The sequence below is a fragment of the Bidens hawaiensis genome, unplaced genomic scaffold, assembly GCF_021521415.1.
Source record: "Bidens hawaiensis isolate Kalapana, Puna unplaced genomic scaffold, B.hawaiensis_p1.1 tig00000369_1, whole genome shotgun sequence".
NCBI lineage: Eukaryota > Viridiplantae > Streptophyta > Magnoliopsida > Asterales > Asteraceae > Bidens > Bidens hawaiensis.
Genome location: NW_027491028.1, coordinates 1,860,352 through 1,887,653, shown reverse-complemented (window position 1 = coordinate 1,887,653; position 27,302 = coordinate 1,860,352). Strand labels below are relative to the sequence as shown.

Here is a 27,302-nt window from a genome sequence, read left to right as displayed (position 1 = left end):
AACACAATGACTTGAAACGTAAAACACAATGGAAACAACATATTACACAATGACACAATGAACAACAAAAAAACACAATTAAAAAAACCCATTAATTTTTTTTATTTTTATATAACAATATGATACTCATATTAAAGATAAAAAACGCTTATTATTATGGTGAATTTTTTTTTTAAAAATAATGTCGTATGAAAAAGTTATGGACATTTTAAAATGATGGGGGAATTGACATGTGCCTTGCATGTGGTGAGAGAAAGTCAACAAAGATGGGTAATTACCTTCATGCCCTTTTCATCAATTTTTATTTATTAAATTAATCTCAACCATTGAAATCTAAGATCAATGGACTTGATCCTTCTCACCCTTCTCATTTTTGGTGTCCTTTGTATTTTAACTTTACCCTTCATACCTAATCATAAAAAGTAATTATAAAAATGATCATAAACAGAGATAAATCATAAACGAACTATCTGAGGTTATGTTTTTGATTATCCAATCACAAAAACATTAGCAAGCAGCAGTAGAATGGAAAACTACACCGAACCTTCAAATTAACCTCATAAAAATTGAAGGCGTTGAAATAGGAAATTACACCATCTAAACTAATCCAATCTAAACCAAATTCTTACATTTACCTAGATGCTAACACAATGTAGAAGAGATTGAATTGATTGTTTAATTAGCTTGAAAATTACATTACCACAAATATTTCATAGGGTTTCTTTCCAGTGAACTTAACTCCAATGTTTGTAAATTGTAACACATGTTCTAGTAAAGATATCATATGCTGAACCCGGTATGACCCATCATTTCACCTGATCTGACCCGTATTTTGCCAGGTATAGACATAAGGCAAGGGCAAAAAGGGAAAGAAATAAACAGAACAAGGTCTCAAATGAAGAATCATGTTATATATGTAATAATTAATATGCGTCTCAATAGCTACACAAACAACAGAACTCAAATGTGATGTACAAGAAAGTGAAGTATATGTAAAAGATAAACGACAGTTAAAAAAGAATATGACTATCTATTATGACTTGTTTATTTATGGTCATTAGCCTACCTAAACTTCTATCAAGATGACAAAAATGTCAAATATAGAAACTAGGCAGTAAACATCACTTGTATAATCCTATTCACTACTTAAAACAATCTTTGACTTTTACTTTGTAACATTTGACAGCCGCCCTGGTTTATTTGCTCTGATAACCGTATGGGTTCTTGCTGGCCCAGTTCCACTGGTCCCTGCACATCTCCTCAATCCCATTCTCTGCCCTGCACACATAATTAAATCTTATGTAAGTTAATGCTTGTTAAACGTTTACGCGGTTAATTAGAAAGACAAAATAGCTGCTTTTTTTTTCTGAAAATATCTCCCATGTCAAAATCAACCATTTGCGTTTTTCACTACTAAACGGGTCAAAGTGGTAAGTTTTCATTGACAAAAAAAGGTAGTGAAATGGTCGAACTAAATTTAAATGCTTAGTCTCTTAAATTTATTATATCAACCATTTGCGCATTTACTATCGAACGGGTAGGGCGTGTAAATGAGGCAAGCTGCTCGTGAGCTCGGCATGCTTAAGCTTAGTCTCTTAAATTTCTTATATCAAATACTTCTAAAAAAATATATATTCCAGGACAAAACAACCATTTGCGCATTTACTATCGAATAGGTAGGGTGTAAACGAGCCCGCTCGATATCGGCTCACTTAGACTTCGAATCGAACTGAGCTTAAAACCCTTAAACGAGCTAGAACCTCAAAATAAGCTTGTTGAATAACCGAGCCCTAGCTTCATTTATTGAGTTCGAGCTGGTTTGCTCCGTAATAATATTATTATAAAAATAGTTATATAATATATATTATATATGAAATTTATAATTAAAAAAATATAAAAAATTAATTAAATATATAAAAAAACGTGATCAGCCAAGCCCAACTCGAGCTTGGAAAACTGTAAACAAAGCTCGAAAGGAGCCGAATTCAAGCTTAGGCAAGCTCGGTCTCGACTCAGCTAGGCTCGTTTACACCCCATATGAACTGGTCAAAGTGGTAAGCTTTAAATAAATCAGTAAGTGAAACGGGTCAAATGGGTTGAAGTAAATTTAAATGCTTATAGTCTCTTAAACTCTTACTCAAAGAAATATGATAAATATCTTTATAATATAGTTACCCGGCCCAGCCTGTTTTGACCTACATTGACTTACCAGTTACCCAATCACCCAATAAACTATCCTAACAAAATATTTGACAGTATTAATTTGTGATGACAAGTTTTCTATGTTTGTGTATGTAATAATATATTTGATAATTTTATGAATAAAATAGTTTTTTGTGTAACCGAAAATTTTGAGAAACACTAAAAGAATACTTACTTCCAGTTTAATTCCCGCTCTGCTTTTGCGGTTGAAGCATACACAACCTCGGCATCACCAGGCCTTCTTCCAGCTATCACTAGAGGAATTTTCTAAAAAAATTATATGTATATAGAAAAAGTGAGTTCTTCATTTTATTAATAGATTGATTCTTTTTTTAAATCTGATAAAAAAACTGAAAACGACGATACCTTTCCCGAGGCCTTTTCGAAGGCCGCCACCATCTCCAGAACAGACGTTCCTCGACCAGTTCCCAAATTGTAAACCTCACAGCCTGTAACATCACATTAGAATTAATAAAAACTCATTATAATTAAACAAATAAATAATAATATTATAGTTCAGCAAGTAGTATTAGCTATTAAGTTCACCTATTTCAGGATCTGAAAGTTTTCTCAATGCAGCCATATGCCCGTTGGCTAAATCCGCAACATGAATATAATCACGTACCTAATATAAAAATATAAAAAAACAAAGATCAACAACAATATTGTTATAAACATACAAATTGCATTAATTTCCACAAAAACACATACCCCAGTTCCATCTTTGGTTGAGTAATCAGTTCCAAATATTTTTAACGCAGGTAGCCTGCCAACCGCTACTTGCTGGACAAAAGGCATAAGATTATTTGGGGTCCCGAGAGGATCTTCACCAATATACCCACTTGGGTGGGCCCCCACTGGGTTGAAATACCGTAACATTATCATTTTGCATTCGGAATCCGAAGCGTATATATCACGAAAAATATCCTCAATCATGAGCTGAATAAGATAACAATGTTTTTAGAAACATCTAAAGAAAACAACTATATTATATTGCAAATCAGAATATGATAATAAAAGGTAGGCATATAACCGGACCGAACATTCCAGTTGATCGTTCAGCCAGAAGTTCGTCTATGTTTGTTTGTTGGCTAAATGAACAAATGTCCCGTTCGTTCATTTATGTTCGTGAACATTTACGTAGATTCGTGTATGCTCGTTCACTTACATTCATTTATGTTCGTTAGTTTACGCTTATAATTGATTTTTATATACATTTAAAGGCCCACTCCCATCACAGTTTAGTCTTAACTTTAGTAACATGTTAAGCCTAACTCATTGTTGTTCACATTTACTTTAAATTGATTTTAACTCAGTTATGTTCGTTCTCTTACGTTCGTGAAACGTTCGTTTATGCTGTTAATAAACGAACACGCTCATTTTCGTAACAAATGAACATAAACAAGAAGACCCGGTCCGATTAACTGTACATTTTCGACCGTTTGTTCACTTGGAGGCAATCAAACGAACATGAACATGCTCCGTTTGTGTTCGGTCGGTTCATTTACAACCACTTGTGTTAAATACCTTGGTTCGTCCATACGGGTTGGCTGCAGATAACGGGAAATCTTCCGTGCACGGTACCTCCTTTGGCCAACCGTAAACAGTAGCCGAAGATGAAAACACAATCTAAAAATATTTAAGAAATTATACATTACATTTTATTCATACACAGAATTTAAAATAAAACAAATATAATACCTTTTTGCATCCATGAGCTGCCATAACTTCCAACAGAGTTAAGGTACCAACTACATTGTTGTCATAATACATTAACGGCTTCTGCACACTTTCACCAACAGCCTTTAATCCGGCAAAATGTATAACTGCATCAAACCTAAATAACAACTTTAATTAACCCATATTCTCACTTCTCTAAAAGCATCTTTATATCTATAAAAAATGGTAAATAAGCTTACTTTGTGGAGGCAAAAAGCTTCTCTAATTCAGGTTTGTCCCTGATAGCCATCTACATAAAAATAAATAAATAAATAACCAAAACCTTAGTATTTATTCATAAACAGACAAATTATTCCAATTCGATTACGCTGAAATGACTTTATTACTTATTCAACATACATTCCTTAACCAAAATGCATTTACATTTCCACAATTTATCCAAAATCAATATTTATTAAAGGTGTCACTTTTACATTTTTTGGAAAAAAGAATGATTGAAACAGTTAATAACCTTAAGTAGATCAAGGATAATAGCCTTTTTATTTTATAAAAAGATTAAAAGCATTTTCCTTTTTCTCATATTATTATGTGGACAAGCTTCAAACAAAGTTGAAAATCCTACCAACCGAAAAATGTAACATCAATCAATTTTCTAAATTGAAACATGAAGGCCCACATACACTAGACAGTTAACACAATAATTAGATTAATTTAAAAACTAATGAAGCAAAAATAATAACAATTACTTTACAATTCAATTCTAAATTAGTGAAATTAGGCATAAAATTTAAAATAACTAAAGGTCTGATTAACAAGAGAAAACAAAATACAAAATAAAGGTCCCACAATTATGTAATTAAACCCTAATTCCTCAAAAACCGTAACAACAATTATTCAAAACAAACTAACCTTATGAAAAATTAGGTTAACGGCATGATCACCGGCGAGTTCCTTAACCCGATTGATGGCAACTTGTGATGAATTATCGAGATTATCGATCACAACCGTTTTGTAACCGCCTAACAGCAGTTGCAACACGGTGTGACTGCCGATGTAACCGGCACCACCGGTGACCAACACGCAATGCATTGTAAATTTGAAATGTAGTAATAATAATCAATGAATCAATCAATCAATCAGCCAGAAGCAGCAGCAGCAGCAGCAGGCGATTGAATTGAATTGAATGAATGTATAGGAATCGCCTTGTGCTGCATATAAAACAGGGGGATCTGTGAAATGAAGAAGAAGAAGGAGAAGAGAATAATAATTGACAGATGGGAGAATTGAATGAGACAATGTTACAGCATATTATTATTATTATTTATATATATACATACATGTGATGTGGTGGTGACAGACAGATTGGAAGAAGAATAGAAGGTAAAAGGTGTGAATTTGGCAATCCCAATTGGGTTTGATAGCGGTGGACTCTGAAAGACTCAAAGGCAGCAAATCTAACTTTGCTCAAAATGTTGGTTTGGTTTGGTTTGGTTTGGTTTGGTTTGGTCAGGTTCAAATCTTTTCAGTTTCTTGTGCCACTTATAATGGGATGGAAAAACAATTTTAAATAGTAATAAAATTTTAGAATATCTTTTTGTAACGGTCAACAAACAAAAATTGTCTAGTATTTTATATGGGGTGATCCAGTGGCAAAAGATCATTGTCAGCTGGCCCAACCCAGTCGTACGAAGCCCATAAGCGCCTTCAATTTATCTTCAGTTTTAGAGAAAATCCACTCGCCCGAAGAACCACTTGTGATAAAAACTTGACGCCATCAGGATCAAACTGGAAATCACAAATATCTCAGTCTTCCTTCATTGAGTCACTCATGTCTAGGGCTGTCACTTTTACCCGAAACCCAAAACCCAACCCGAAAAAACTCGTATCCGAACTAACCCGAACTAACCCGAACCCGAGAAAAGACTAACCCGAACCCGAGAAAAGATTAACCCGAACCAAAGTAATTCGGGTTGGTTTTCGGGTTTGATTTATAAGTTCCGGGTCAACCCGAAGGACCCGAATAAACTTTTAGTTTTGTAATCGGGAAATGGTTCAAATAAAAAACAATTGTTCTGTGACACGTGTGAGGAGACTTTAAAATAAAGCACACCACCTAAATAGGATACTATACCATGTAAATATGAAACTGTACGGTTTTTAATAACTACCAATCTCAACCACTAGATCCTAGATTCAAGGGCTTAGATTTATTCTTATGTTTCTCACAAAACTATTGTTTTTTACGTTAACTCTACCCTTGTAATTAAATATATGTTTAGGTATAATAGACTCAGTCTTAGCCACTAAAGTTATCAAAATATGACCCCGATCAATTATTGTCATTTCAACTATTATGGATCGATTGTTTATTGTTAATTTATGTTTTCCGTTTATTACTAATAGCAACTGTAACCGAACAACCAAATCACGTCTGATTGAATAAGATTATGGTTCGTGTTAGTTACTTAGTTTTATTCTTCTTTTTATTGTTTTATCAAGTTATGTTGGTTTATTATTTGATTATTTGCGTTACGAGCAAAGAAGAATATGTTGTTTTAATTTTAGCATTGAAGTTTTTAATCTTTTTTTTTTGTTTTCTAGAATACTTGAAACCCGATTAACCCAACCCGAAAAAACCCGAAAAACCCATGAGAGATTTGGGTTGGGTTTCGGGTTAAGATTAAAATTTTGAAGCCCGAAAAACCCGAAACCCGAAAAACGAACCCGAAGAACACCCATACTCATGTCCCCTCTAAAGTGTTGTAAGTGTGGATTGAAAAAAACCTTAGAATATTACTCGGTTCAAATTAAAAGTACTACTTTTTTATATTTAATTGCTTATGTGAAAAGGGTAAATTTTATATAAAAGAATTATAAGGATATTTACTTCTGTTTTATTTTATTATTTTAATGGTAATTTGGATCACTAACGGGTAATTGGCTCACCAATTATCTCTATTTCCTAAGTATAGAACCGTTAAATGCTAGGCTGGCATATTCTCAAAAAGAAGCTAATACATCAGTTTCGACTTCAAGACCACCATCAAAAACAAATCCACCCATATGTGAGAAATTACATGTGTTGTTTTTGACTTTTTTTATAAATATAATATATATGGTGTTGTAGTGTATGTTAACTAGTTTTAGGGTTAAATTTTCTAAAATAATCTATATGCTCTTGAATTTAGAAAACAAATAACAAAACCTAACCAACTCCCTCCCACTCGCCTTATCTTCCTAGGCCGAATATTCGACGACCGACCAGAATTTTTACTCCCCGTGGTGTTTTTTTCTTTTATAACTTTTTTAAACAATGATTTTTATAAAATTCTGAATATCCTAATACGACATGATATTTTTATTTATATTTTAGAATAGATTTCGTACAAAACAAAGTAATGCATAATAATAATGTACATGTTATCGAAGCACAAAATGTACAAGTCGTCGAGGTTGCTTCAACGTTTTATTTTTCACAATTTTTTTCTTATTTACTTTTACAACCTTTAAAATACTTTAAAATATGACGATTTAAATAAAATCATTTTTGAAGTTATGATGAGTTTATTTTTAGCCACATTTCAATGTGGACAATTTGTTGTATACATTATACATATTCGACGTCATTTTATCCCATGGTTCCCTCGTCACAACACACATGTTGGATTTACATAAAGGTTTTGCTTTTATTTATACAGTTTCGAGATCAAACGTTAATTTTCATTTTTATGAATTAGTGTGTTGTAAAATGCGGGTCTTAATAATTACTAGTGTTTTTCGCGGCGCATTGCGCTTGGCAAATCGGTAAAACACGGGTTGTGGTAAAACACAAGTGTTGATACGATAAGTCGATGCGAATTCAGTCGGTTTCAGTTACGTGCGTTACTGAATCAAAACTAAGACAAAAATAATAAAAATTGAAGTGGACCAATGACATGGCGTCGTCGGTAAAATTCGATCATTTGTAAAACCCGATAGTCATCGATCCTAGGCGTTGAGGGGGTTGAGTCTATGCAAATTCAGTTGGTTTTCGTCATGTTCGTTACTGTACCGAAACTAAAAACACAAAAATTAGCATTCGGTCAGTTTTCATTACAGTGTGGAACTAAAACAAAACACGGTGAGTCTACGCGAATTCGGTAAGTTTCCGTCACGTTCGGCACGATAACGTAACTAAAACAAAATAATAAAAATATTAAGAACAAAAAGAAAATTCGCATTCGATAGGTTTTCATTATGTTCATAACTGCTGAAACTAAAAAGAAAACCCTATCAATTGGGTGCCGCAAAATGGCCCAACTGAGACTTTGCGACACCAAACTTGAAAATTATAATAGTAACCAAGTTTCAAAAGTGTTCCAATTAGGTCACTCAAATTTAAAAAGTGTTTTAGTTAGGTCACTCAACTTTCATATTTTATTAAATTAAAGGTTTTAACATGTTTTTTTAACGTTTTTATTTTTTGTTTCACATAGGAAATCTTTTTATCTTTTTTTTGATGTTTGACGTTGAGTGGCGACGTAAATTTTATTTTTTATTTTTGAATTTTAATATAATTAATGTTTTTTAATTATTTAAAAAAATATAACTACATATATTGCAAATTCCGACCCCCACATCTTATCCTCAATTTCTTTCTTAACAAACAAAAAAATCGGTGAGACTCGATTTGAAGATTTAGTTACCCGATTTAAGAAAAATATGTATGAGTGACCTAATTGAAACACTTTTGAAAGTTGGTTACTATTCTATGAGATATTACCATGTGGGTGTAGTTATAAAGCTCCACCCTCAGGTTTTCATTATAATGTGCTTTATTTGTGAACCTCATCATTTTTTTAATTAATAAACCGAACAACCACGTGAACTTATAACTTTTTATTATCCTTTCTTTTCTCTTAATTAAAGACAAATGAATAGTGTGTTAATAGATTTAGGCTTTAGTTGCTTCAAAAGTATTATACACATTTCTTTAGTCTTTTAACTCCTTGTGGTACTAGTTTATTGATACAAATGTCTTTTTTATATACATATATTTATCAAAAGTTCGATACATTATTTGTGGGCCAAGTTTGCACCCTTCCATGTGACATCCAGCTGATTATTTACATACTAAAGGGTGTGAAAACATAATATCAATGGTTTATTTAGTGAAGTTTTTACAAATATACATTATATAAAAAAACAATTACTTAATACAATTAGGCTAAGGGTAGTGGGGCTTGGTTGAGCCTCAAGTGATCCAATATATTTGCGCCACGTAGGCGTTGATGTGGCACAAGATCAAGCCCCTCAACCATGCCCCAGAGGGTGTAGTGGTCCAGGTGATCAGAGGCTTGATTGATTTTTTTTATTTATTATTTTTTTTGTTATACACACAAATATAAATTAAAATACTTCATTAAAACATAAATAAAAAGGAAAATAAAAAAATACATATAAATAACGTTTTTATTTCTGTGTTGTCAATTCCTTCCGAATAAGTTCTTTTTCTTCATCCATTAGCGCTTGGTCGTATGACGGTAGGTGGTTAAAGTCTTTGGCTAGAAAAGCCAAACTCTTGAAACGGTTTCTTTTGTGTCGAGCTTCACCAATCGAGAGGAGACCACATGACAATTCCTTAATTTCCTTTTTATAATCGCAGTCAACAACCATTTTTTTCCCACGATCCCTGCCCGGAGGGCGGCTACAACCTTGGTCTTTCAAATGACCTTCGGACAAGTTTAGGTCGAAGTCAATTTGATTCTTCGACCCGCTCAAAGAGACGTATGTGCCGGACGCATTAGTTTTTGTACGTTTTGCCCCATCGCACACGTCCTCCGCATATAGTTCAATCCATTACGAGCACTTTCTTAAAACCTCCCACAAGTAGCCCTCGTCAATCGTCTTTGTGACATTCGTCAAATTTGAGTCTCGAGTATATATTCGTTTTGTAAACTTGTATTTTTATAAAACTGACTCAACAATTTTGTTTTCCTTATCTATTTATTATATAATATTATTATATATCTCGATCATCAATAAACCGATGTTTATCATATTATAATGACGCTAAGAAAAACATAAGGAATTCAAATGATTATCGAAAAGTCGTTATGAGTTTTACAAACCTTTAGACTCGTGTTTTAACTTGATTTAAACTTAAGAGGTGTTTCATAAATATGTAATAAATATATATATCCAAAAAAACCTAACCCTAATTCATAATAACATTAACCAGCCGCCCCTCCTTCCTTTTTGATTTCCGGCCGCCGCCGCTATCCCTGCCGGCGCCATTTCCGGCCACCATCTCCCCTCCCCGTAACTCATACACCACTACCCTCTTTCCCCTGTTCATCGAACACCACCCACAACTTCTTTTTTCTTCTTTTCGGCGAGCCGAACTCCGGCAGCCGCTCCGAAACACCCCACCACCTCCGACCGCCGTCTCTACCTCAACTCCCTCTCTTCTCTGCACGTTTTTTCGGCACCGCAGCCCTCTCTCCGCCGTTCTCTCTCTCTCTCTGTGTTCTCTTTCTCTCTCTGTTTCTCTCTCTCTCTCTTTTTCTCTCCCTCCGTTTCTCTCTCTCTCCCTTGCCGCTGCCCTCGTCTCCGGCGGGTTTAGCTCGGGTTCTTCCCGGTGTAGAGCCACGAGTATATACACGTCTAATAGGTAAATCAATTTGGGTTTTGGTGTTATAAATTGTCATATATCGATTGTCGGATTTAAATTGTTAATACTTGTTTTGGTATTATTGGTTATATTTTGGTTAAATACTTTGAAACGAATCGGGTTTGCGTTGTTGGTATGAATTGGGTATAAGATGAACACCCGAGAAATGGATATAATAAGTTCTTGGGTTTAAATTATTTTGGTTCGGTTTTGTTGGTACGTTTATTAAATTAGAGGTCTTGGGTTCGGGTCATCCTAGACCGGTTTTGGTATTAATTTTATACTTAACAAATAAGGGTTATTATTAGTACTAATATTACTACATAAGAATTATTATTAGTATTATTATGGTTAACTTACTATTATATGTATCCATTAATAATATTATTATTTTTATCATTAATATTATAACTATTAAAATCGTTATTATTATTAATAAAAAAATCATATTATTATTTAGTAAAATCATATTTTTATCATTAATTTATTAACAATAATATTATTATAGTTATTTTTTTGAACTCGTTTAGAAATCGAACCAACATCCCGTATGATATCATTATTTACTATCAATACTATCTATTATTATTATTATTATCATTTTTTATCAACATCATTATAATTAATACCAAGATTTCTATTCTATAACTATTATTATTAGTATTATTAATAATAATTATTGTTATAATTATTATACTATATTAGTATTATTAAAAATAATTATTGTTATAATTATTATACTATATTAGTATTATTAAAAATAATTATTGTTATAATTATTATACTATATTAGTATTATTAAAAATAATTATTGTTATTATTATTATCTTATATATCAATATATGTATATATATATATATATAACATATTTTTAATGTCATTATTATCCTTACTATCTTTATCTTTAATAATATTATTATAAGCTTTATTATCAATTCATTCTTATAAAAACCGAACCCTCGTTTTAAACCCGTCTTGCTTATAATTAATATTGGTTTAGTTATTTAAAATCCCAATAAAATAATATTATTGTATTTTAATTGTCATTTAAGTACGAGTCCCTAACCATTAACAAATTAACCGATAATCCGATTTACAACCGAACCATCCCATTCAATGTAATTTCAACTAAAGTTCAAGTTCATTAATATATTTTAATTATTCGTTTTTAATTAGCTTTCAAGTCGGACTCGTTCGTTTCGTTTACAAGCTTTCTATTTGTCGGTCATTTATTATTTCCCGATTCGTCAATCGAGGTGAGTACTTTCATACCTCTTTTTCCATATTTTGTTTTGGGGTGACATTTCATACTTATCAAACTAAATGCTTTATATACTTGAATCTTAAACCCACAAACGTGATCGTATACATTACTTGAATAATTGCTCGATTTGGTGTTCTATGCTTACATGCTTATATGTTTATGTGTTTATCGCTTTTGGATGGTGGAATTATAAATCCTATACCATTTGGCAACCCCTTATGGAAAGGTGTCGTTAACGTAATGCAATTAACGATAACTATTAAATCCTAGACTATTCAGCAACCCCTTGTAGCTAGGTGGTGCTAATGTGTTTAGCAACTGTCTATAAAATCCTAAACTATTTGGTAACCCCTTATAGTTGGGTGTCGCTAACTTGTTAGCGATAACTATTTTATCCAAATTTATAGCTTTTATTTATTGTTTTGTATACAAGTTTTGTGGCTCTTTATTACTATATACTTATATGCTCAAACTTATGAATTGCTCACCAACCTTTGTGTTGATAAACTTTATTTTATGAAACGTTACAGGTTTGAATTTTGTTGACTCGAGGACTTGATGAAAACGTTACCAAGACTATTAGGGTATTAGTAAAACGAATAATATGATTGTTACTTGTATTCAATTTGTTCGTGTGAACGAGATGTGTTGATTAATGATTTGTTGAAATAAAATGAGTTGAATAAATATTGTCACTTTAAATAGTGTCTTGTGTATTTGTCCAATCACGTTGCACCCCGGCATGTTTCGCCTTTGGACGGGGTGTGACAGATTGGTATCAGAGCCACAAGACTATAAGATAGGTGGTTAGACGTAACGACCTAGTATAGTCCTTACTTTAGGGTCCTTATACGTGTTGCCTATACGTGTTTACCCTGCTTGATTGTTCAATGCACTTGTTTATATATATATACTTATTTACTTTATCAAATCATAAATATACACATACACACACTTTCATAGTATTCCAAGGTATCCTTACATTAAAACGCAAAAACATTAGTTTTTATTGTGTTTTATGGATCACGAGCTTAACTTGGATCCCGTTGTTTCAAATCTCCTTAAAGATTGTCTCATATGAGATAACCACTTTAAGTAGTCGAATGCGAGCGTTCCGCTCGCCATCCTAATATTTGGTGTTAAAACAATAGGACTACGGTGATTTCGTGGACTAGTGTTTTGGCATGACGTTGTATCTCGATTTATTGTGTTATCATTGTTATTTGAGTCTAAAACATGAAAAAGTCGCGGTGATTACGTGCACATATTTAAACTCCAACATAGTAGTTTTGTAAAAAGGTTTTCAGTGTCGAAATATCAATTCATGGTGGTTCATGCGCGATTTTTCCCACATTTAAATCTTAAAACATTATTATTATGTTTTAAAATTTATACCATTTTTCCTTTATTTTGTTATAAATTCTTATCACAAGTCTTCATTTATAAATGTTATATTTTTCATATTGTTTATAATTCTTTTATATCCCAATTTTATATGGTAAAGTTTTACACCAATTTTCTCATTTTGATTACACTAGAATTTTTATTGGGAATTTCGTTCATTAAAATAAAACCTCTTCGATATAAGTAAAAATAAATAAATAAATATATGTATATATATAGTTTGATCTATTCATAATGATTTTTAATATGTTATATATGTTCATTAAAACGATTTACAAACAAAAAAAAATCTTGTTGTATAAATTTTATTATATTAAGAAAGTTTTATGATAAATTTCACCTCAACTTTTCAATTAAATCTTCTAATATATAAACTTTAAATTTATTTAAGGTCCTTATACAAAAAATTTTGTATAAAAATTTCATTTTTATAACTATTCCGTTTATTTTGAACGATCCTTTCACAATATTAATTTTTTTTAACTTTTCACGACGTTTTAATTATATTATATAATACCCGTGGTAAAATTTTCGCTACCCAAATTTATTTTCATAACAACTTTCATCATGCAATATTTGGTTCGTTATAAATTTTCGCAAATAAAAAAAATTTACATCATACGATTTTACGCGTTTTAAAATTCTTATGATAGTTTTGCCATGATCTTTCAAGAAAGTCACAAACTTATATTTTGTAATCTTCTTGAAACTCTCATGCAAAACTTCATAGAAATTTTACTTTAAAGATCAAAATCGTTTACTTATAATTTCTCGATTTACAATGTCGGTCATTTAACTTACCATGATATTCTTCATTACACGATATCAAATAACGAACTTGGTAAAAAAAGGATTTTATCTCGCAACATTATATTTCCCAAACGATACTCATCATTCAATATTGAAACCTCATAACAAATTTTAACATTCAATTTATGTATTTTAAATTTCCTCATAAGCGATAAATAAATAAATTTATTTTAACCTTTATAAAAATTTGTGCGATTCACACGCTCGGATCTCAAGAAATTCTATTTATATAATATATATATTTATACATATATTAACTCGTAACTTTAATTATTAAAATTTTCATGGATGCTTTCAAATATTATTTATAAATTATGATATTTTCAATTTAATACCTACTATTAATCAAAATTTCCCTAAACGCAACCACAAGTTTCCAAACACTCGTATCCCATCTCAAACTACCGCCTTAAATCGAACCATCCTTACACTTCAAAAATTTTCCCGCACACTCAAATCTTTCCTCAATATGAACGAAACCTAAACATACAAAAGTATACCCTCATCTACCCAAACCCCATGCAAGTCCAAGATATACAAAAAAAAAAAAAAATCAACCCAACAAAAGGCCCTAACTACCGACACTTCTACGCCACGAAAACCTATCAAACTCACTATCCAAATACTTCAAGGACACCGACAAACACACCCACAAAATACCTTGAACATACGATAACCAAAGCTTACCCAACTATGACTCAAATCTTTCGACCCATGCTATGTCGATTCACCAAACCATATCGCCACACCATTCCCATCTAACCATCGAGTTCGATATCAAAATAGCAAACCCAAACACTCCTTACCAAATACATGTATAAACTGAGTCTCAACCCAAACTAGTCAATATCAAATTATCCAACTTATCAACTTAACCCGAGCTCAAATAAGCCAAAACTCACCTATTAGCCCAACCACTACTCACACAAATCATCCAAACCTAACCCACTCAAAAGACCTAAACTCAACAAACCCCATCGATTCAACTCAAGAAAACTCAACTACCCAAGCCGACCTAAACACCCTCACTTACTACTAAATTTCCAACCCATTCACCGTACGAAGCCTAAGATCCCCCCTACGCATGCAAGCTTCGCTTTCCCTAATTTTTTTTATTTATATATACACAACTAATGTATTTATAATAGCCTCATGTGTTCAAATAATCACTTTTAAATTATATAAAAATAATAATAATAAAAATGATAATAATGGTTTACGTGCCATGCTCGTATTTTATGAAGCATTTTTTTTTAAATATATATACATACATATGGTATCGCCATGACAACAAAATTTGATTATGAGGATTTGTTTTCAAAGAGATTTATTAAACGATTATATGTATAATTTCAAGGCTTTAAATATTGTCACATAAGGTGATAAATCTTTTAATAACTTTTTAAATACGAGGTTTCATTCTGAATGTTGAACGTAGGTTTTATTCAATAACAAATTACAACTTTCATCATTTTGCATAAATTAAATGACCATGGCTTTGCAAATCTTTTGGGACGCGTTTATAAATATTTTATATGGTTACACAAATTTTTGCTCAATAACGATTTACGCAAACTATTACTTCTTATTATTGCAAGCACTATTTTATAAATATATATATTTTATCACAACCGCTTTATGTATACACACTCCTTTTAACAAATTGGACTTACAAGATTCACATTTGGTAATGGTTTAATCGTTTCTCTAGCTACGCGTTACCGCGATATATTGATATTATTATATTCATTTTCTTGGAAACAATAAAACGACTTTACTTGAGATTTCATTTCGATGTTATTCTTATATTTCCAATGAACGTATAAAACGCGATTTACCTATTTCGTCATTTATTCGAGTCTCACTGTTATTGCGACTTTCTTTCCCATTGATGAGATGTTTCAATAGTAACTTTATGCACATGAGATTTCATTTTGGTGTTTTGATTTGACCGAATCCAAGCTATTCAATAACAATTTGGGTATTCAATAACAATTTGGGTAATACTTTCAAAACCTTAACTTCACCAAAATCTCGTTTATCTTTTAAACGATATTTTCATGACTATGTTATTTATATTGGAGCATTTATGTAAACACGATTCTATACTTTAATCTATATCATTTTATCTAATCTATTAACGGTCTATGTGTGGCTGTCTACAAGTTTTGGCGCTATTAGAAACCGTTATTATAATGACGATTATATAAATGGTTTCACAATAGTGGCTGTATTCACGTTTTTATCACATTTTATCGATTGTTTTGGTTATTAATCAATACTATTTTATTTATATTGATGCACGTATGCGTCACCCCAAAGAAAACTCACCCCATTCTCATGTTATCACATTTCATGTAATAATCCTCAAATACTTATGACCTCAAGTTTGTTCACGTGTGAAATTCATCGTACGACGTTATTGCAAGTTGTATAATCTTTTATCCCAACTCTATGTGATCATTTATTAGACTTTTCATTTCTATTTATCGAGTTTCATCTTGTCAATTTTATTTATTACCTCGATTTATAAACTTTGGTAACTATCTTGATGACTTTTGACTTCGAATCTTATTTCGTATTGTTTACCCTAAATTTTTTTCTTATCTAAATTGATTGTCTTTACGTAATTTAAGACGAATTGTTATTTTCGCATTGGTTTATATTCTAAGACCTTTAACTGTTTCATTTATGTATCCCATTTTCCTACTTATTAAAAAGTCAAATCCCGAAATTCTCAACCGCTTGTACTGTTTTGTTAATATAGATAAAAATTCAACAAATTTATTTACTCATCTATTATTTAAAGATTTTAAAATAAATATGTCTCTTAAACCACACAATGGAATGAACCATGTGGACCATACGACGATCTAAATAATTATGGGTGCACACTTAATTATCGAAATCCCCGTATGAAAGCCATAGTAAGTACACTTGTGTGTGATGACTCAGACCCGAGAATGATTGGCAGAAAAATGATGGAAATGCGAATCGTGATAAAGGCATGGTGGATACGCCGCTGGTACTTCCTATATATAAGTGCCTTTATCATGTTTTCCATTTGTAGTGTTTTTTCGAGTCATGCTAGGATTTAACGTTATTCTTCGCTAGAAATTTGTTCATGCAACTATATTACAAAGGACAATATTCGTTAATAATTACTTTTTCTTTAAGTTATTTTAATTTTGGGACGAATTTTTCAAAAAGTTGGGGAATTTTGGGACGAATTTTTCAAAAAGTTGGGGATACTGTGACATTCGTCAAATTTGAGTCTCGAGTATATATTCGTTTTGTAAACTTGTGTTTTTATAAAACCGACTCAACAATTTTGTTTTCCTTATCTATTTATTATATAATATTATTATATATCTCGATCATCAATAAACCGATGTTTATCATATTATAATGACGCTAAGAAAAACATAAGGAATTCAAATGATTATCGAAAAGTCGTTATGAGTTTTACAAACCTTTAGACTCGTGTTTTAACTTGATTTAAACTTAAGGGGGTGTTTCATAAATATGTAATAAATATATATATCCAAAAAAACCCTAACCCTAATTCATAATAACATTAACCAGCCGCCCCTCCTTCCTTTCTGATTTCCGGCCGCCGCCGCTATCCCTGCCGGCGCCATTTCCGGCCACCATCTCCCCTCCCCGTAACTCATACACCACTACCCTCTTTCCCCTGTTCATCGAACACCACCCACAACTTCTTTTTTCTTCTTTTCGGCGAGCCGAACTCCGGCAGCAGCTCCGAAACACCCCACCACCTCCGACCGCCGTCTCTACCTCAACTCCCTCTCTTCTCCGCACGTTTTTTCGGCACCGCAGCCCTCTCTCCGCCGTTCTCTCTCTCTGTGTTCTCTTTCTCTCTCTGTTTCTTTCTCTCTCTCTTTTTCTCTCCCTCCGTTTCTCTCTCTTTCCCTTGCCGTTGCCCTCGTCTCCGGCGGGTTTAGCTCGGGTTCTTCCCGGTGTAGAGCCACAAGTATATACACGTCTAATAGGTAAATCAATTTGGGTTTTGGTGTTATAAATTGTCATATATCGATTGTCGGATTTAAATTGTTAATACTTGTTTTGGTATTATCGGTTATATTTTGGTTAAATACTTTGAAACGAATCGGGTTTGCGTTGTTGGTATGAGTTAGGTATAAGATGAACACCCGGGAAATGGATATAATAAGTTCTTGGGTTTAAATTATTTTGGTTCGGTTTGGTTGGTACGTTTATTAAATTAGAGGTCTCGGGTTCGGGTCATCCTAGACCGGTTTTGGTATTAATTTTATACTTAACAAATAAGGGTTGTTATTAGTACTAATATTACTACATAAGAATTATTATGGTTAACTTACTATTATATGTATCCATTAATAAAATTATTATTTTTATCATTAATATTATAAATATTAAAATCGTTTTTATTATTAATAAAAAATCATATTATTATTATTTAGTAAAATCATATTTTTATCATTAATTTATTAACAATAATATTATTATAGTTATTTTTTTGAACTCGTTTAGAAATCGAGCCAACATCCCGTATGATATCATTATTTACTATCAATACTATCTATTATTATTATCATTTTTTATCAACATCATTATAATTAATACCAAGATTTCTATTCTATAACTATTATTATTAGTATTATTAATAATAATTATTGTTATAATTATTATACTATATTAGTATTATTAAAAATAATTATTGTTATTATTATTATCTTATATATCAATATATGTATATATATATATATATAACATATTTTTAATGTCATTATTATCCTTACTATCTTTATCTTTAATAATATTATTATAAGCTTTATTATCAATTCATTCTTATAAAAACCGAACCCTTGTTTTAAACCCGTCTTACTTATAATTAATATTGGTTTAGTTATTTAAAATCCCAATAAAATAATATTATTGTACTTTAATTGTCATTTAAGTACGAGTCCCTAACCATTAACAAATTAACCGATAATCCGATTTACAACCGAACCATCCCATTCAATGTTTCAATGTAATTTAAACTAAAGTTCAAGTTCATTAATATATTTTAATTATTCGTTTTTAATTAGCTTTCAAGTCGGACTCGTTCGTTTCGTTTACAAGCTTTCTATTTGTCGGTCATTTATTATTTCCCGATTCGTCAATCGAGGTGAGTACTTTCATACCTCATTTTCCATATTTTGTTTTGGGGTGACATTTCATACTTATCAAACTAAATGCTTTATATACTTGAATCTTAAACCCACAAACGTGATCGTATACCTTACTTGAATAATTGCTCGATTTGGTGTTCTATGCTTACATGCTTATGTGTTTATCGCTTTTGGATGGTGGAACTATAAATCCTATACCATTTGGCAACCCCTTATGGCAATGTGTCGTTAACGTAATGCAATTAACGATAACTATTAAATCCTAGACTACTCGGAAACCCCTTGTAGCTAGGTGGTGCTAATGTGTTTAGCAACTGTCTATAAAATCCTAAACTATTTGGTAACCCCTTATAGTTGGGTGTCGCTAACTTGTTAGCGATAACTATTTTATCCAAATTTATAGCTTTTATTTATTGTTTTGTATACAAGTTTTGTGGGTCTTTATTACTATATACTTATATGCTCAAACTTATGAATTGCTCACCAACCTTTGTGTTGATAAACTTTATTTTATGAAATGTTACAGGTTTGACTTTTGTTGACTCGAGGACTTGATGAAAACGTTACCAAGACTATTAGGGTATTAGTAAAACGAATAATATGATTGTTACTTGTATTCAATTTGTTCGTGTGAACGAGATGTGTTGATTAATGATTTGTTGAAATAAAATGAGTTGAATAAATATTGTCACTTTAAATAGTGTCTTGTGTATTTGTTCAATCACGTTGTACCCCGGCATGTTCCGCCTTTGGACGGGGTGTGACAGTCTTCACCACCCCGTACCTCCTCAGCACCTCTTGTTTTCATTCTTCACATGTGAATTGGTAAACCACGAGATCATCGGACCCACTCGGCCGTATTCGGTTAGCATTGCGGTTATGTATGTTGATAAACAATCCTACATATTTACGAGTATCGGTCCACCGACCCGATATCATATTATCGGTACGAGCCCTACTCCCCACTTGATCAAAAAACATTCCCGAACCTTGGCCCAAAAAACTCTAGCTTTTTGAAAGTCGGCTACAAAATAAATAACAAAAAATGTAATAAGTACACACATAACTTAAAAGATATATTAAACAATAAAATTCATGAAATAATTTACCCGCGTTCCGATTTTGGGATATTTCAATCCAAGCTTTTGCCAACGCAAGCTTCTCTTCTTTAGACCACGGAGTAGACTTCCGCTTCTCCGGTGCCGAAGGACCATCCGCTTCGCCGGTCTTCTTCCCTTTTTTTGTGGGATCGTTTTGTCAGCTTCTTCCGGCTCCGGTTGTGTTTCCGGGACCGAATAACCGGGTTGTGACATCTCAATGAACTCTTGAAACGATTCGTCGTCCATGTAGTTCAATCCCTCGTGAAACTGAGTGTCGTTGATGTTGATATTACCGGAACCCCAACCCGACATGGTTTGTAACTTGATAGATTCTTAAATTATTAGAGAGAAATGTAGTGAGAATTATGTGTCATTGTTATAAAATGGGTAGTTATTTATAATGGGTTTGTAAAAAAAACAAAAAAAAAAGACAAATTAAAATAGCCAACGGCTATTTTTTAAAAAAACCAAAACCTCCCAACGGCTAGTTAGCCCCGCGGTCCCAGCCACGGCGGCCAACCGCGCCCCCGATCACCTGAGGGGTGTAGCGGTGTTCGCAAGCCACGTAGGCGGCCGCGCCCCCGATCACCCCCCACTACCCTTAGCCTTAGTGATGGTGCAATAGACAATAGTAAATCTCATATCCCAATGACCCAAACCCAACTTACGATTTGACTTACGTAGGATTGTTGATTGTTGAGAGTCTAAATAGTCGAATGAGGTTGTCGGTAATAATTTTTAAAATATAATTCGTTTAAGTAGTTTACAACTTTACATATGAAGTGTTAAAGGGTGATAATGAAAATGCGAACCCATTCAACGTTAGATATGAGACCTCGAAGCGGAATGACCTACGCTTACTCTCATTTACCAAAACTCGTCCCACAGTCATTCTTGTTCAAAAGATTTGTACGTAGTCCTTCAATATCGAATGAAAGGGCAGACGAAAAACAATTTTGATAATTTACTCAGATAGTTTATATCATACATATTAACTTATTAACTTTTGCTCACACAATCAATTATTGAAACTATTGTATTATTAGATAACAAAAAGCATATGTGTTATTTAAGTGGCAATCATATCATTAAACAATCATTTTCTAAAAGACTCATGTGTCACCCAATCATTTATCTCAAATCAGTTTTGTCACAAGGAAATAGGTGGAATTAAAAGATTTTAAATATTTCTTAAATATAAAAAACTTAATTTCCTAACACTATCTGCTCAGGGAAATATTATATTTTACATTTTTATGTGTTATATAATTATAATAATATTGTTCATTTCCATGTCATGCTTTAAAGCTGGGTGAGCGGAGTGGTATAAGGGTTGGGACAGCATGGCTTATGTGGCCTAGCGAGAACACTGCCTCGCCCTCTTGTAATATCGCCCTATTCAGTCTCACTTGATGTCAGTGTGCCGATGATATATGAAGTAATTGGTTATGTAAAACCAAGCCATCTCAACATACAAGTGTACAAGCCAATTAATAGTGATGACGCTAGTATGAATACTCGAACTCCTTAAGCTAGTTTGGTGCAATGCCACATGACTAGTTTTACACAAGTTGCCATTTCACTTGGTTTTTTACCAACTCAATCAATAAGATGTCTTTTGAAAATGTCTAAGTTGATCAAAACATGAACAACTTTACACATGCTCACGTTCAATGAACTTATTAATTAAGTGTTTACACCACTCAACATATATACACTTTATGTACCAAAAAAGTAAGTTTAAATTAATTACAAATTTCGTCAACAAATCTACCATGCTTGCACTTAACACGCACGGGTCATTTAAACGTAGTTTGATTCATCAGTTTACAAGTCTCTTCTCTGATAATGTTTAGTTCTGCCACTCGGAACTGCCCAAGGACAACTGCAATGTGATGGTGCACCAAGCATAAGTAGTGGTATGTTTAGATTAAAAGGATGATCATATATATCTAAAATCAGTATATTAGGGGGGGGGGGGGGGGGGAGGGGTGGTGGATGTGGTGTGATCACTCATCACACACCCCACCCAATTATATTGTGCCACATCACCAACCCAAATTCCATCACACGTGATGGTTTTTTACTAGGGGGTGGTGTGGTATGATGGTGTGTGATGAAATTTTTTATTTTTTTTGTAACTTTAAAAATTAAAACAATATTTAATAGAACTTAAAAATAAAAACAATAGTTTAATAGAACATAATTCAACTTAAAATTTAGAAATAAAAAATAAAAGTTACAACGAACGTCTACTCCTCGTCTGAATTCGGAAATTCCAAACCTAAAGAACCTATATGCGCAACAAGATCCTATCTCAACCGATGATGAATATCTTCATCCCGCAAGTCTAATTGGACATCATCGGGAACGGGAACATAAGTCGGAGGATCCGGTACCCAATCTGGAGAAATTGCATTTCCATCTTCTTTTATTAACATATTGTGTAATATGATGCATGCATACACGTAGCTAGAGATCGTGGGTTTTTTCATTGCACGAACCGGTCGACTGAGTATGCACCATCTACCCTTTAAAACACCGAAAGCTCTCTCGACATCTTTTCTCGCCGATTCTTGCAACTTCTTGAACGCCTTTTCATTGGTCTCGACAGGAAACGAAAAGGCTTTCACAAAAACAGACCATTGCGGGTAGATACCGTCGACAAGATAGTAGCCACGTCTGTAATATCTCTCGTTGACAAAGTACGGACAGAAAGGTGCGGTGCCATTTGTTACGCTCTGAAACAACGGTGATGTGTAGAGAACAGTGATGTCGTTGTTTGAGCCGGGAACACCAAAATAAGAATGCCAAATCCATAAATCATTTGACGCAACCGCTTCTAGTAAGATGGTCGGTCGTTTGATATCACCCCTAACATACGCCCCTCGCAACTCCCGTGGACAATTCCTCCATTCGATATGTGTACAATCGATGCTACCGAGCATCCCTGGAAAATGCCATCTAGCCTCGTGTGCGGCGTAAAGACGTGTAATGTCGTGTCTTGTTGGTTTTCGTAGAAACTCTTTGGCATACAATTTTATAATCGCGTTACAAAAGAATTGTAGACATTCACGTGAAGTTCTCTCAGACATTTGTAAGTATTCATCGAATTGGTCGGGTGGGTTACCTGTCGCTAGTTGACGAATAGCGGATGTGCATTTTTGAAGCGGCGTAAAACTTCGTTTGCCTCTCGCGTCGTAAGATTCTTGAAACCATTCTTCGTTTGCTTCGACGTCGGCTACAATCTTTAAGAATAAAGATTTCGGCAAAGGAAAGCGTTCCCTAAACGTCTCGTCGTTGTACTTAGGCTCCTCCACAAAATAGTCGTTCATTAGCACGTCGTGGGCATGTATACGATCACGCTCCACCACCTTTTTCTTTGGACGGCTCGGGCCTTCAAGTATTTTGTATAGCAACGGGAACCATTCGAGAATGTCATCGCCCGAAGACGAAGAGCTATCGGTGTCTAAGGGCATCGAGTGTTTCGGAAATTCCATATTTTTTGTTGTGAATGAAGGGGAAGTTTGAGAGTGATTTTGAGTTGGATTTGGATTTGGTTTATGTTTTTGTTTTGGTTTTATATTGTTTTTTTTATTTAAACCCCCCTCCAACGGCTAGATCCCCACCCAACGGCTACATTTCTTCTTGGAAATCACCCCAACCAAGTGTGATAGCCATCACGCAAAATACCAATTTGCGCGTGACCAGGGGAGCGGCGGCGGTGTGGGCTGGCTCATCACGCGTGACGGAGAGGCCACCACGCACCGCCCCGTCCGCCCTTATGTTTAAAAATAAACCACGTTGGAAATTTTTGTTATAAAGTTAATGCATGAAACTAAAGGACCAAATTTTATTCTTATTATTATTCAATGTTTTGAAACCCGGCCGCCTGGTTGGACCGGGACCCCGGTCTCAGAACCGGGCCGGGTAAGGTATTTGACCCGTTTTCGAAAAACACGGTGTAACATCCCAAATATTAATATTAAATAAAGAAAGTTGCGTTAAATTGTCGTGTGTTATATAATGTTAACTAGCACATAATAAGGAAAAGATCATGGACTTGGACTAATTAAGATGGATTAAGGGGAATGGGCCTTATGTCCATGGGCTTTAAGGGATATAAATATCCCCTAAACCATCCTAAAACCCTAAATCCTCACACTTTCCATCTTATCCTCTACACACTCAAAACACACACCACACACCACCCTATACACGGCCGAGAGAGAGACGGGAGGGACTTGAGGCCAAACGAACGTTAGTTGGTATTAGATCTTTATTACGCGAGCTATATACAAGATCTAGAGTGCGTAAACAAGTTAAACGAGATCCAAACGAACACTAAAGGTATGTTCTTGACCCTTTAAAGTTTATGTTTTTAGGATCGGTTATCCTTGAAACTTAAAGCGAGAGTAGATCGGGTATAAACAAAACGTAAAGTTATAAACTTGATGTTAAAACGAACCTAATGAAACCGTAAACATAAACGGCTCGTTTAAGATAAACCTTAGAACCAATATTTATGTCTTACCGGGCCAAGTTTTACCCAAACAAGACCATGGGAATGATCACGGGTTCGATTAACATCATATCCAGGTATTTCTCGGTAAAACGATGATGATTTTGGGGATTTAGGGACGAACAGCGGCGGCTACTGAACAACTTCGCCTGCAAGCAAGTTCGCTTGCAAGCAAGTTCGCCGAACCGATCAACTTCGCTGATTGATTAAGTCCGCTGCCGGTTAAGTTCGCCAGATACTAAGTGCTGGCTATAACTTCGCCACTCTAAGTTCGCTCACGTATAAGTTCGCCTATGAATATGTTCACTTGTAGTTAACTTCGCTTAATGCTAAGTTCGCTTGTATATAACTTCGCTTATATACAAGTTCGCTTACAATTAAGTTCGCGTAAGTTAAGTTTGGTAACGAATCGGATAGCGAATTAGACTTAATTCGTTATGAGGAATGAGCTAACGAATTAGGAAATAAATTAAAATCCTAGTGAAAAATATGTTAAGACAGTTAATGTAAATAAAATTTTTCCAAGCTGACCTGGGCTCTGCCCCTTGGACCCTGCTAAGGGCTGCCGCCCCTAGAACCCCGCTGAGAGGGGCTCTGCCCCCGGAACCCCTTTCGTTGTGGGTCATATAAATATAGAAATACGATATGATAGTAATAGTTAATTGATACATGTAAATATTATATAGTTAGCCGTGCACAGCCAAAGAAGAAGTAACCATTAACGGAAGAAGTAACCGAGTTCAGGTGAGTTTCTAGCCCCACTTCATTGTTATGTTTTCGGGGCTATGTGCATACTCGATGTGATCAGTCAATACACTTATCCTAAGTGATAAGTGTATGCCCTATGTGATATATGTGTACGTTATGAATGATTGCTTGTCGGTACGTGAACGATCTTCGGATATTGCATGTACCGTTAGGTTATAAATAAAGATATGGATATTGTATGTAATGCAGGGATGATTACTTGTCGATACGTGAATGATCTTCGGATATTGCATGTATTGCCAAGAATAGATATGATGGTCTCCTTATATGGATATTAAATGATAACTTATATACAGAGTTCCCTATACGGATAATATACAGAGTGTTCCTTTGATGGAAAACATAGTGTTCCTTTAATGGAAAGCCCCGTGTTCATTTGATGGAAAGCATAATGTTCCTTTAATGGAAAGCCCAGTGTTCCTTTGATGGAAAGCATAGTGTTCCTTTAATGGAAAGCATAGTGTTCCTTCTATGGAAGTATATAGGATGTTCCTTCTATGGAGAATATATATATAGAGTGTCCTTCTATGGAGAATATAAATAGCAGGGTAATAGTAATAGTTCTTTTAATAGATATTATGTGACGTCCTCTTATGGATAATTATACAAGGATAAGATGCGTATGTATATAAGATATGTGTATGTATTGTATGTCGCATGATTAATTAGAACTCACTCAGCGTAACTGACTTTTAGTATGCACGCAGGTGAATATAATTAAAGAGCTAGCATGAGGTTGACACATGGCATGGATCGAACGGCTGGCATTTGAAGATGGAAGAAATGATGTTTTAATATGAGGATTTATGTTATGGTTTAAAAGAAAAAGATTAAATGTTTTGTAATAAACAGTTACAATTTTATATTCCGCGAAAGTTTTAATAAACTCTGATTTGTAGAACTGTGTTTATGAGTAAATCCGACGTTAAATTAGGACTTCCGGGAACGGGGCCTTACACCCGGCCGGGTTTGGCGGGAGGCAGTCGGCCCGGACCCGGTGACCCGGCGGGTCGACCGGTAAAACCCATTTTTTTTATTAAATCTAAAATGAAATGTGCATGATGAGATTTGAACTTGAGTCATTTCCTAGGTAGAAGCTTAATAATTAACCATGAGCCAACCAACCAAGTTTCATTGATGTCTTTATTGATCAAATATAAATCATATATATTCAAAAAAACAATGTATGAAACATAAATAAACATTAAAGTTTATTATTATTTTATTATTTTTGGTTATTATTATTTTTATATGTATATGAATTATATATATAAATATATATATTTAAATTACTTATGACGTCATCCAGGTCAAACACCGGTGCGCCCTCCCGGGTCGGTTCGACCTTTGACCCGGTAAGACGTCCGGGTCGACGCCCGGGCCGGGTCTGAAAACATTGTTATTATTGTTATTGTTATTATTATTGTTATTATTATTATTAAAAGATAGATAAAGTCATGGATGATAAAAAAAACACACACACATGCATGGTTAATGGTGAAAATTGAAAATTGAAAATAGAAAATTCAGAAGTTATTTACGTGTGAATTGAAAATCGTGATAAGACTTGAGACTAAAGTTTCATGTAACGTGACATTTGACTAAATATAAGTCAATTCTATACAATAAAAAAAAGTCAAATCTTCTTTTTCCTTGTTCAAGATATTGACTATGTAACTACATAATTTCATAATAACACATACGTGGTTTCATGGGGTTGTTC

The 27,302-nt window shown here is 33.6% G+C and overlaps 2 protein-coding genes across 2 annotated transcripts; both read right to left on the bottom strand.

Moving 5' to 3' along the window:
* Window positions 1-787: 787 nt before the first annotated feature.
* On the bottom strand, window positions 788-4,993 carry LOC143623660 (UDP-glucose 4-epimerase GEPI48-like). Its single transcript, XM_077094512.1, has 9 exons — window positions 4,792-4,993; window positions 4,122-4,171; window positions 3,904-4,039; window positions 3,730-3,831; window positions 2,914-3,141; window positions 2,749-2,827; window positions 2,569-2,651; window positions 2,378-2,469; window positions 788-1,278 (listed from the first exon to the last, which is right to left on the bottom strand). Exons 1-9 carry the CDS (start codon window positions 4,969-4,971, stop codon window positions 1,197-1,199), a joined length of 1,032 nt encoding a protein of 343 aa, XP_076950627.1. The 5' UTR covers window positions 4,972-4,993; the 3' UTR covers window positions 788-1,196.
* A 17,544-nt stretch (window positions 4,994-22,537) lies between these two features.
* Window positions 22,538-23,823, bottom strand: LOC143623649 (uncharacterized). Its single transcript, XM_077094505.1, has one exon. It carries the CDS (start codon window positions 23,787-23,789, stop codon window positions 22,602-22,604), a length of 1,188 nt encoding a protein of 395 aa, XP_076950620.1. The 5' UTR covers window positions 23,790-23,823; the 3' UTR covers window positions 22,538-22,601.
* Window positions 23,824-27,302: the final 3,479 nt, after the last annotated feature.

Coding starts and splice junctions, on each gene's coding strand:
- LOC143623660 (XM_077094512.1), bottom strand. CDS start 4,971: ATGCATTGCGTGTTGGTCACCGGTGGTGCCGGTTACATCGGCAGTCAC. Junction 4,172..4,791: donor TTAACCTAATTTTTCATAAG/GTTAGTTTGTTT, acceptor ATTTTTATGTAG/ATGGCTATCAGGGACAAACC. Junction 3,832..3,903: donor CAGCTCATGGATGCAAAAAG/GTATTATATTTG, acceptor AAATATTTTTAG/ATTGTGTTTTCATCTTCGGC.
- LOC143623649 (XM_077094505.1), bottom strand. CDS start 23,789: ATGGAATTTCCGAAACACTCGATGCCCTTAGACACCGATAGCTCTTCG.